Source organism: Gobio gobio (genome assembly GCF_949357685.1).
Source record: "Gobio gobio genome assembly, chromosome: 4".
In the NCBI taxonomy this organism is placed as follows: Eukaryota; Metazoa; Chordata; class Actinopteri; order Cypriniformes; family Gobionidae; genus Gobio; species Gobio gobio.
Genome location: NC_137100.1, coordinates 35,860,709 through 35,873,514, shown reverse-complemented (window position 1 = coordinate 35,873,514; position 12,806 = coordinate 35,860,709). Strand labels below are relative to the sequence as shown.

The 12,806-nt window shown below is 38.8% G+C and overlaps 1 protein-coding gene across 3 annotated transcripts; it reads left to right on the top strand.

Moving 5' to 3' along the window:
• Positions 1 to 3,945: 3,945 nt before the first annotated feature.
• Positions 3,946 to 11,304, top strand: srsf7a (serine and arginine rich splicing factor 7a). 3 transcript variants are annotated; one of them, XM_079816050.1, is made up of 9 exons: positions 3,946 to 4,052; positions 4,156 to 4,237; positions 6,749 to 6,973; positions 7,334 to 7,513; positions 7,599 to 7,667; positions 7,760 to 7,798; positions 10,267 to 10,386; positions 10,506 to 10,598; positions 10,684 to 11,304. In XM_079816050.1, the coding sequence occupies exons 3-9, from the start codon at positions 6,756 to 6,758 to the stop codon at positions 10,733 to 10,735; spliced, it is 771 nt and encodes a 256-aa protein (XP_079672176.1). In that variant the 5' UTR covers positions 3,946 to 4,052; positions 4,156 to 4,237; positions 6,749 to 6,755; the 3' UTR covers positions 10,736 to 11,304. The 3 variants fall into 3 exon arrangements, with proteins under 3 accessions (XP_079672176.1, XP_079672175.1, XP_079672177.1); XM_079816051.1 differs by having other exon boundaries at positions 3,980 to 4,052; positions 4,168 to 4,237; XM_079816049.1 differs by having other exon boundaries at positions 3,950 to 4,237.
• The last annotated feature ends 1,502 nt before the right edge of the window (positions 11,305 to 12,806 follow it).

The following is a 12,806-nucleotide window of genomic DNA, read 5'->3' as shown; positions in this document are numbered from 1 at the left end:
AATAAACACACATACACTTACACTAATGGTATTCAGATTAAATGAGTTTTGTGAAAACTGTGAGAGAAATGTACAACGTACTGTCCATTCCATGGTAATATGTACATGCAGTAGGTATAAGTTTGCACTTTCTGTATAAACAAACATACCTAAAATGAGAGAGAGAGAGAGAGAGAGAGAGAGAGAGAGAGAGAGAGAGAGAGAGAGAGAGAGAGAGAGAGAGAGAGAGAGAGAGAGAGAGAGAGAGAGAGAGAGAGAGCAAGATATGACTGCACAGCTGTCAGGGGCATCTCTAACTGTTGTTCGGCTTTGGTTTCAAAGCACATTAGAGGTATTATGAACTTTTGACACCACCAGACCCTCATAGAGGAGTTTAACACACTGCAAGATGTAGCACTTTTTTGACAGAACTGTGATGTGATTTTATATGCTGACTCATGACAGCAGTTGATGTACCAGTTAAGAGATGCTAGGCCTCTCTCTGAGAGAGAAGCCATATATGACTCTCCACAGAAATGACCAACAAAATAAAAACAATTTGACGAGTGAAACTGAACATCTTTTACTAGTTTCACTTAAGGATGTCATACATTATGGGAGGTATCTTGCAAAGCTGATCAAGGAACTAATGTATGTGATAATAATAATCAGAATTAACATTAATATATTTACAAAAACAATGCGTCTATGTCATATGTCTCTTCATGAATTCACTCAAATGTATTATTTCAGCATTTAAATTTAAGTAAAATCATTAATACATTGAAATGGTTTGTTTTTATTGTGTTCTGTATTCTGACTGGAACATGCTGCTTTCAGAAATAAAAAGTGGAATTACAGTTACAGTTATTTTATTCATTAAACATTTAGGTTGCTTACAGAATCCATACGGAGGCGATATGTCGCAACAATGAGATCAAGGACGTGTTAGAATTATCAATGTTAATTTAAAATCATGTCTAGCATTTGAAAATAGAGGGAATTTTTACTGTTGTCATTTAAGTTACAGCAATTGCTAACCGTTCAGTATAATGCGGAATCTTCTCGAATTTAACCCTCATCTTTCCCTTGGGTCATTTTCACCAGAAACTCACTTTTTTGTGGTTTAAATTTAAAAAAGTAATAAATCCTTCCCTCGCGGTCAATTTGACCCCCTTAGGAATAAATGGAATAAGACGAATGCGCCAATACACATAGAAAAACTTAAAAATGCTCAACATTCAAACTAAAAATGCTAAAACTTTACCAAAAAATTATTTAATAATGTCTACATGTGTATCTGAATGCATACTGAAGAGAAATTAATTTAGGACCCAGTGAAACTGCTCATTTGCTCCATAAAGAGCTATAAGGCCATCTAGTGGCAAGAGTCTTGAAATATGGTATATACATTTTTTTTCTCCACAAGAGGTTGGCAAAGACACCCAATGTAAGATATTTTTAGCTGAATTAAAAGGGTTATGCATTGAATTGTGCGTTATTTTGTTGCAATTTGAAAGAATGTGCTTAAATTATTATTTATTGATTGATCTAATATAGTAATTTAAAGGTAATTTTTATTTTTTATTATATCAAAATGAAATAAGCTTTCTGGACGAAAAAAAAATATTTTAGGGCTTTGGGTCATTTTGACCGTTTTGTTAGAAATTGCACAAAACGTCAAAGTAGCGTTCTGTACGTTTGTTCCTTTGAGGCAGTAATGTGTTTATGTATGATATCCGCTGGCATATGCTGTATGAGTAGTAGTTTTAACGTAATTAATGAAGTTTTAACGAAATTTTGCGGATGCCCGCCTGAACAGACCACCCGTAGGCTATTTCAGAAGCAAACAAGCTAAAACGGGAATGAGCTTTGAGATTGACTGTACAAATAGATCTGACAGGAAATCTTATCTGAGGTATACTTTTATAGACTGCCGAAAGCTACAAAAAAGAGAAGCAAATGGATCACTGCAATTCAGAGATGTATCTTATATTCGGCATAATTGGATTTTTAAATAAACACTGACAAAAACTATACAAGTTTTAGGGCTGGATGATATGACGAGATCTTTGGTAAATTGTAAGGAAGGAACACTATATCGAGTCCAACCTTTAGTTTAAATTGATAATCGTTTCGCGCTTTCGCAGTTAGGGTAGAGTGGGGGAAAACGCCCCCCTTAAGGAAAATGTGACATTACAGTGAAACAAAACATAAATGTGACTAGAATAGCCATCCCGGTTTTGAGTGACTATGGCAGGAGTTATTCACCAAATATTAAAATTGCTCAGCCTATAATTAATAGCATAATTAATTAGTATTTTGACTGAAAATATTTTTGTACAAAGGGGGGCGTTTTGCCCCAGCAGTGGGATAAAACGCCCCCCAAGGTGGGGTAAAATGCCACCTTTCTTACCAACCAGTTTGCTTCATAGATCAACAGCAAAATGAAAAGACTAATTTTTAATCTCTAAAAGTAAAAGGCCAGTAATGTATCAACATGTATAGGCCTATTTATATTAATATTTATTTGAGGAATGTCCAACATACAGTATCCAATATTTTAACATTTAAATTTATACATATAACTAAGTCATTCAAACAAATATGTTGTAATAAATAAATAAATACATAAATAAATATTAAACTTATAAATTTGTATATTTATGTAGTGAAATATATTCAATAAATGCATTAAAAGCCACTATGTTTTATCATTGGGTCACCTAACCACTTTCCATCAGTGAGCTAACTGTGCTATCAAGCTAGCCTAATGCTCATTTGAGGTATTTTTTATTTTATTTTGTTCAAATATTTTGATTTTACCACCTAGTTATACTGCATTAAGTGTAAAACAAAGTATTTGATAGACAGAAATATGTTATTATAGAAATTATGATAGAGAGAAACTATGCCCTGTGGGGGGCATTTTACCCCTCAGTGTAGGGGGCGTTTTACCACACAAGTTATGACTTTTTTTTTAAAAAGTTACATTTTTAAAATATAATTATATTCCTTATAAATAACATATCCTCTCAAACTACAGACTTCACTATTCATCTATCATACATCACTGTGATATCCTGCAGAACAATATTCTCTTAAACACTTTTTTGTTTACTAATATCTGAAAATTATAGTGTTTACCATGTGATCCTCTTCTCTTCAAATACGTAGCTGGTGTCAGCTTCTCCAAGGAGATTTGTTTATCCCCGTGTCAAATGTAGTGCATTGCAACAATGAAAATGTCTCTTGACTCCCTCTAGTGGTTATTTTGGGAAAAACAGGTGGGGGGCGTTTTCCCCCACTCTACCCTACCAGTTTTCTGTCACTCACTCAGTCCGGCTGAGCGGGCGTGTTCCGGCGGGAAAGTGACGTCAATGCACACCCTCAATACAACATGGGCTACCTAAACTGAATCTCTAAATGTCTATCTATAAATATCTATTTGTATAAATTATACCATATATTTGCTAAACTAACTTTCTGATACACCTTTATTATCCTATTGTGTTTTTATAGGTTATTAAAACCATTATCTGAAAATATCTTACTGTATGCAAATAATTCTTGAACTATTAAGATATATGAACTATAAACTATTTTGAGTGTCCCTTACATTGCCCCTATTTGTCCTGTTAAAAACAAAGATTGTACCTTATTTTCCTTTACTGAAGTTGTCCACCCTAACGATTAATCACTAAATAATTTGTTAGTTCCATTAAAAATTCGGTGTTCTTCTCAATGAATATGTTGAGTGAAAGATTCAACAACTTATGATATAACTGAAGCAGAAAGGGTCGCTCGCTTGAATTCATGAATGAATCGTTTTAGTGAACAGATTCAAAAGATTCAAACTACTGGAATGAATGAAAATCCCCGCCAGTAAAAACCAGTAGAAAACGCGCCTTTAGTTTGAGTTACATCCGTGAGAGCCAATCATGTTTGAGCATCAAAGACACCGCCCCTTCTTGAAAGTGAGAGAAGTCGACAAGGCCGCGCTCGCAGCCGGTGACGGGTGACGCTTCCGGGGCCCGGGCCAAGAGCGTGAGGAGCATGCGATAAGAGAAGCGGTGAGAGATTTACTTTGAGTTCCATGCATGCGTTGTTTATTCGGTTAGATGGATTAGATTTGTCGTAACTTATATCCATGAGCTGTTTCCCCTGTCGGCCAAGGTTTGGTTAAAGCGCCTTTAATCAACCGGAAGAAGAAGCGTCCACGCGCCCTCACACGGAACCGAGGACGTCGAGTCACACAGTAAGTCCGCGTGCTGCAGATGGTGTTGTTTATTTGGTATTGTTTCAAAGGCTTTTCTCTTCACGTGCGAGTAAAAATCTTGTACGAAAGCTCGTGGTTTTAATGTTGGCCCAGCTGGCGGATCTTTGTGTTTCGCTAGGTGTACCGTTTGATTCAGAAACGTGCTAAACAAAGAGCGGCCTGCGTTTCTGGCGCACTTATTAATGGCGTTAATATTGTTTATTGCCCAGCTATCAAACCACTTGCTACATTCTCACATGTATTATGCTTATATGCACTTATCCCATTGTCTGCTCTGGGAATCGCTGTTTGGGTCTTGTTAATTCCAATATCATGTTGATAAACATGATTGAGCTGTCCGTCATGCCCGTAGCTCTTTAGTTGAAGTGACTGGTGTTCTAAAAAGAAACCAAAATAAAAGCTTAAGAAAATGGTTGGGTTTACGTTGTTTAGCAACGAAGTTGTAACAACAGCACTTACATCTTCAGCTTTAGCCGATTTGGATACATCCACGTGATACGGGAACAGCTGACCGCGAGTAGCGATGTTTTTAGCAGATGCAGGGCTGTGCTACATTCAAGACCAACGTACTTGCGTGCGCACTGCTTGATGAATGTGCAGTATTGTATACTCTGAGAAAGCCAGGGGTTTTCAACCGTGTAGTATACAACTAAATGTTGTTAAACACTTTACAACTATCCTAATGGGAAAGTTCACCCAATATATATATATATATATATATATATATATTTTCATTTAACCAGGAAGATCCCATTGAGATGTCACAATCTCTTCTTCCAAGGAGACCTGGTCAAGGTGGCAGCACATAGTTTCACATAAAAAACAAACAAGGACAAAACAACTTAAGTACTCAAACAAAACAGTTGATAAAAATAGGATCAAGAAAAGCACTTGCATGACATTTTAAAGCAGATTTCAAAATGCATTAAAAAAATATTAAAAGGTGGTAAAAACTCCAGTTTAAGTATGTTTTGCAAGTCATTCCATGCCCAAGGGGCATAGAAGTGAAAAGCATGTTTACCAATTTCTGAGGATACCTTTGGGACTTTAGGTGAAGGTGTAACTGAGATCTAGTACCATAACTGTTTGTATAAAATTAAGCGTTTAGAAATATATGTCAATTTACCTACAAGTGCCTTAGCAATAAATATATACACATGCAAAGTCCTCCTATATTGTAAAGATGAACTGCGTCCAGTGTCCGTGATTCTGCACAACTCACAAAACGTAATGCTACATGATAGACAGAATCCAGTGTCCTTAAAAATGAAGACGCATGCATATAAACAAGGCCACCATAATCAATTATAGATAAAATGAAGTGGAAAAAAGAGTGAATATTATTAATGCCGTTACAAACTTGTATGACTTTCTGTTTTGATAAACCTTGAACTTCATTGTATTTGGTGAGGGGGGGGGGGGGGAGTCATTAGACATTGTGTTCTGCAGAAGAAAATATACAGATTTGGAACTGTACAAAGGCGAGTAAGCTATTATGGGTGTTCTGTCCCTTTAACAGATTGAGTTAAAAATGTATAAGTTATAAATGTGATGTTTTATACTGTCTCTCCACAGACTTTCTTGAGTACCTTCATAGACCCCCAGTGGTCCATGAACCCCTGGTTGAAAACCTGATTTCTAAAGCTTGGTTTATAGTCACCACGTCCGCACAAGTGAAGGTGCGCGCTGCAAAAATGACGTCATCGTGGAGTGGGCAGTAGTGCGCATTGAGTGCACGAGACCCCATTTCGCTTGGCGGTGTGCAGCACATTTTTTGTAACTTTCCGAAGATGCGCGAGTTCAAGACGAATCTAGCCGAGCATGACGTCTCATCACAGCAGCACCCATTTTGCACATACAAATTAGTTGCTTATATTTACAAAAGGAGCCTACAAAAGCAGAAATTAGTAATTTTATTGAAAATAAAGATCCATGTTTAATAATAAAAAAATTAGGAAATATTTAATAAATCGTTAATTTAGTTGTATACATGTGTACATACATTTTTGTTCTCCTGTCACAAGTAATAATATCAAGGTTTACTGAGTTTTACACAATTCTTTTGTAGTGTGGTTTTTGGTGAAGTGTATTAAAATAAATATTGTCACCTTTACATTATTTGCATGTACATTAGTGTTCACCACTATTTCCTGATGGTTTATAGAACAATTACTGAATCACCCTCTGTCGTTTCAAAGAAAAGTACAACAGCGAGCCCGTCAATTATAAACTCCTCGTCTGTTTGGGGAGGAGTGTGCGCAGTAAGCAGAGGCTCGTGCTGCGGAGCCAGGCGAAAGTATAAACAAGGCTTTATCCTTTGGGGTTTTTTTTTGTTCTCCGTTTTGTAAGTAAACGTGCATTCAGTGAATTTGGGGAATCAATTACTTGTATTTTGCTTCAAACATTAGCTGGTTTATAATTTAAGGTCTGCAAATTTGTTTTACTTTGACTCAAATATGCATCAATTAATTTATTTTGTCCATACTACAGGTGAAAGATGTCTTACTCATCCCGAAGTTCCTCTCGTGCCACCGATTGTAAGGTCTATGTAGGTGACCTTGGCAATGGTGCAGCCAAAGGTGAGCTGGAACGAGCCTTCAGTTACTACGGACCATTGCGGAGTGTATGGGTTGCCCGGAACCCTCCAGGTTTCGCCTTCGTAGAGTATGAGGATGCCAGAGATGCAGAGGATGCCGTAAAGGGGATGGATGGAAAGTGAGTCAACTTGAGTTCTACCTGCCTACATTTGCCATGATGCTACTGCAGCACATTTAACCCCCTGACCTCTTCAGGGAGCTCAGACCCGCAGGGGTGAGTGTCGGCGGTTTCACTGTTCTCTTTCCGCTCACAAAGGCCCCAACTTTTGTGGCATTTCCCTCGATGCAGATTAGTTGTAGTCTGTTTTTGAGTTCAGTTGTTTTTAATTTGTCTGAACTTTATCTGCATCTAGGTGAAATGTGTGGCTCTGAAATAAAAAGTACATGGGGGAGTCTGGGATGCCTCAACAGCTGGATCACACATGTGCACCTTTTTGACATGGGGAAACAAATAACCTTCTGATCTATAATATCCCAGGGTGCTTTGTGGAGCCCGTGTCAGAGTTGAGCTGTCTACTGGCATGTCCAGAAAGTCCCGTTATGGCCGTCCCAGCCGCAGGCAATTTGACCCCAATGACCGCTGTTACCAGTGTGGGGAGAGTGGTCATTATGCCTATGACTGTTATCGTTTCAGCAAGAGGCGAAGCCGACGCAGCAGGTACAGGAATCAACCTTTTATTTATATTGCCTTGCTACTTGTCCCTGTTGTGTTAATAGGCTTTCATTGTTTTTTTTATTCTTAGGTCAACATCTCGTTCTCGGTCCAGATCTCGTGGCCGGCGCTACCGCTCTCGGAGCCGTAGCAATGAAAGGCAAGACCTCACTCTGCTCCAGTTGTGTTTGAAAAATGTTATAGTCAATATTATGCATCAGTCTGATTTAATTTCCCCCCTTCCCTTCACAGGAAGTACCGTTCACCTTCATACTCAAAACGCAGAAGCAGGTGAGCTTTGGTATCTGTTCACAGTTCTGTTTCAACTAGGGGTGTAACAATACACCTATGCCACGGTTCGGTTCATGTCATGGTTTTGGAGCCACGGTTTGGTGTGGAGTCATGGTACAAGTAATGTCCCACTGTAGCCTACTTAAAGGTGCTCTAAGCGATGTCACATGATTTTTTTTTTTTAGGCCAGAACATACGTGTGCAGTCTGGATAACGAAGCATAACAAACAGTGCTCCAGACAATAGGGAGGTGGAAATCATTCTTATCGGCTATTGGCTGGAGCACTGTTTATGCTTCGTTGTCCAGACTGCCCACGTTTTTTTTGGTTGCAGTTTGTGGTGTTTATGCGGACTGCAGACCGCTTTAAAAAAAATTATTTTTTTATATATACAGTGTGTTCAGGGGACAGGCAGCTAGCGGACAGCGAGGAGATGTTTGCTGTATGTGAATTTTTTTTTGGCCTAAAAACGCGTGACATCGCTTAGAGCACCTTTAACAAACGCATTAATTGTATGAATGACTCAAACTGATTAATAAATAGGCCTTTAAGTTAAAGATATTAAATAGCATTTTTGTTAATACTATAAAGTAGCCACCACACTAATTTAAAAATTAACAATGTGAAAAAGTGGCATTTTGTGGTAATGGAAACTACAGTTACCATGGCAAATACACAATATATCATGAACTGTTAATGAAACATGAAAACTGCTCCTGATAAACAGAATGCACATCATAACTGCATGCAAATCCTTCCCAGCTAACACTATTATAATATTTAGAAAAAATACAGCTCTTATAAGTTGTTAAAAGTATACTAATTACGTTTTAATCTAATGTCACGGAAGAAAAAAAATATTTTGTGGCATAAGGTGAAGTGAGAGCTGTGCCAGGCCAGCAGGGGGCGGGGCGTGTTCGGTTCAACGGGAGTATCGCTGTTTGAACCGTGGGTGGTGTATCGTGTTTTTTTTTTTTCCCGGTTCGGTTTGAATTAGGCTTGCTACGATAGTCGGTGTTGCCGGTGTTACCGGTGTCCAGACTCAACACCGGTTACATCACTTGCCCACCGTGGCACCGCCCACCGTCTTTTTGATTTTTTTTTTTATAGTAATAAAATAATTTAGTTCAGTTAGAGAACAGACAATACAAATAAAAACTGAACGTGTCTGCTTAATAAAGCAGGATCCGACCGTGAGTCTCGGCAGCGGCAGGAGTCATTCATCAGATTTAAGAGTGAGGAGCTGACTGAGATGATCGTGGAAGATTTGGTTTCAAACGAAATTTAAAAGCGCCTATTTAAGGGAGTTTGTCATTTGTTTTGTTGTTGTGTTTTTCATTAAAAATAATAGGCTAATGAACCCACAATTCAAGCAACCCGCAGCCGAATTGGCGCTAATTCAAAACCGAAAGTAAAATGTGCACGGCCGCACAGAGCGCGCATTGTTTACTTTCGCCTGGCTCCGCAGTGCGAGCCTCCGCGCTACGCTGACTGCGCGCATTTATTTTTGCCGCGCGCACCCTCGTGCTCGTGCGGGCGGGTTGAGTATAAACAAGGCTTTACGGACGAACTGTTATTCATTCATGGCGTGCATCTCAATCATAGACTGACCAATGCTTGATCAGTGCCCTGACTACTGAACTAGGGAACTGATTGAGACGCGACCATGGCCTCACAGAGCGCGCATTTACAGACGAGCTGTCATTCACGGTGTGTGCGCACTGGTGCGTTTTCAGTTCAGAGCGGTCGTGTGCATGTAACTTTCGGTTAGATAGAATTAGTGATTTAAAAGCCTCCGCCGGTGATACCGGTATTACCGGTGTTGTCACACATCAATTAACCGGTGGGAAAATGTCCTCACCGTCACATCCCTAGTTTGAATATAGTTACACCCCTAGTTTCTACCAACTCTAATTGCAACAAGTCTACTTAAAGGGTTACTTCAGTGATTTAGCATTAAGCTTTGTATATAAACTGGGTCATTTATGCAGTAGAAATGTGAAATTATTTTTGAATTTGGTGCCTTCTAGACTGAGAAAAGACAGAAAATGTATTTGTCTCATGTGGATGAAAGATAACTCCCAGAATGCACTTGCTTCGCTGCCCTACGAGGCCACTCCATACACTGTCGTTTTGATCTTCATAGTAATACAATCATTTCGTTCAGTTAGAGAATAAACACTACAATTAAAAACTGAACGTGTCTTTTCAATAAAGTGTGAGTGAGCCGAATGAGTCACGGCACAGACAGCAGTGTCAGATTTCCTCAGCAGTATTTGACATATAGCACAGACATATTTGATGAGCACAATGGGCAATCAGAGGTGTTTACAATTCCCCTCAACAGTGCTCAAAGGGTCACATTTTAAATTAAATTAAAAGAAAATTCAGTACCGAAGTCAGTACTTTTGACAACACTAGAACTCTGGGTTTTTGCTTTTTTTCTTAAACTTCACCTCTTTGTTTTAGGTCAGGCTCCCCGGCCCGCTCCAGATCCAGAACCCCTGTGCGGCGCTCGCGTTCACCTGTACGCAGGTCAAAAAGCCCTGTCCGAAGGTCCAGATCCAGAACGCCTGTCCGTAGAGACAGGTACTGCATGCACAACTTACTCATGCTAATGTTACTTCAGTTTCACATGTACAACACTAGTAGTACATCTCATTTTATACATGCCGTCTCATTTTAAATCTTATTTGTTTATTTTAAAGTCGCTCGCGCTCTCGTTCACGGTCTGGTTCCAGACAGAGGGAACGTAGTGTGTCCAGATCTCGCTCTCGTTCAGTCAGTCACAAGAAAGACGGGTAAATGCAAATTTACACATTAGCACATTTCAGTCGTGTCATTCAAGGTTAAAGGTGTGGATGCTGACACTGTGTGTGTTCTTAGTCATTCCAGGTCTGCCAGCCCAAGGAGAAGTCCAACACCGGATGCTGACTGATCTGAATACTGATGCTTCACCCCTATTCCCCACCTTTGCCTCAGGGCTAAAATACATTTTATCTTCCCCATGATTTCAATACTGGTTCTACTGTAGCTACAAAGCTTTTATTTTCCTTTTCTTTCCTCCCTCCCCACAATTCGGTGACAATGTTCCTCCAACTTGTAAAAAAGTCACTATCATCTCAAGCAGCTCATTAATTTTATTTTTTTCCCTGTTTCATAATCCCCTTTACTTCTAAACTTTTTTTTTTAAGAGCTCCATTGTTTTAATTTCAGTGTTGAGCCAGTGTCCTGTGGTCTGTGATTTGTGGGTAAGGTGGTGAATGAGCTATGTTGTGATTTAGTCAGTGTATTATATGAATTGAAGAGTACGCTGTGATTTGTTTGTTGTAGAAGGGTTTTTTTTGCATTGAAAATGGCAACAATCTTTTTAATAAAGTAAAGCTTTACAAACCTAATTGTTTAAGTGCATCGTTTTTGCTGACCTGAGGTTTCTTTATTCATCTTTAATCTTCAAGGGATTGGTGGTATACGGTTTTAAATTAAACATGGCACACATTTAACCATAATGGTTTGTAACTTGTTTTTATTTCTGACTTTTTGGAAGTTGCGGCTTTAACTTACTGTTAACTTGCCTTACTTTAGTTAGCCTAGTATTCTTTTTTTGCTGTGGTGTCAATTGTTAGGGAATTTTGTAATGACCCAATTTCCAGCACAAATTAGTCATATAATTATTATAAAATTGGATTGTTTTGTTTTTGAAATTGGGCCTTTATTATAGTTGAGGAAAATGCATAGAATGATATTCTAGGCAAACCGAAGAGGCTGAATCAAAACTTTTAAAAAGTGAAATGAAACATGGAAAGTTTCTACAGACCAAATATTTTTGTATTTTAGTCCTTTAGAATGACGAATTGGCTGCCTCAAGGCAAGTGGTGTTAGTTTTTTTTATTTTTAAATAAATAACTACACAAATGTGTGTCTGTATGAATCGTTACATGATCAGAGTTTTTAGTATATTATATCATAGCAGTAAAGCGGCCAGCCTTGAGTCTGCATACAAAAGAGAGGTTGAAAAGCTGTCTGTCTGCTGCAGGCTGAACACCCAGAACAGTGGAGATGATAGTGGATCCAGCACTCCCCTCCCTTGCCATCACGAACAGCACTGTACATGTAAACTCCTCACCTTTAGGTGAGATTGAATTCACTTTTTTTGAGATAAATAGGTCACCTACGAGATTCGCGTAGATCCGATGAGAGTGTTTTGGTGGAGGGGCGGAGTGTGTTGTGTTCAGGCTGATCCTTTTTTTTTTCTTCTCGTTTAGTGAAATGGCATTACAAGATAATTAATTTAAAAAAGAAAAGAAATGCGTCTTGTGCGTGACCATGACAACAGCAATAATTAGGCTGTGCCAAAATATTAAATCTGCTAGAGAGCAACAGACAAAGGAGGAGCCAGGCAGGAGGAGGTCTGAGGAGTGTGATTATCGGCCATCCAGTAGCGCTGCAGAGAGCAAGAGGGTTGTCTTGGAGGGAGAAAAAACAGGCAAGGCTGAGACATGCAGCAAACAGGAAGCGGGCACCTGAAAAGTTAAACCCCATTTCTTCTGCCGTTTAACCACCAGAAGGCTAAACGTCAGAAGAAATAGGGTTTAATGCTGCCTTCACGTGCTATCGGAAATGTGATGATTCCGACTTCTGAAGTCGTGATTACGAGCGCATTGCATTCAAGTTTCAAAATGTGAGGGCGTTCATGTGCAATGTTTACCTAGGAAACTCGTATTTACAATAATTCCGAGAGCACGTGAAGGCAGCATTACTTACGAGGCGGGGTACACAGTAGGCTATCCCATGTTGATGCATTTGTAACCAGTGGGATCTTCAGTTCTCAGTTTTGAGTGTTAATAAAGAAGCTAAGATTATTTCCAACATACATTTTATGTGGTTGTTGTCGTCGTGTTTTTGTTTTATGTATTCAGCTCCCACATCTATTGAATCATTTTTTTGTTTTATAAAGGGTTGTTTTGCCCTACATAAAACACAAAAACATTTTTACCTCTTACCTTTTA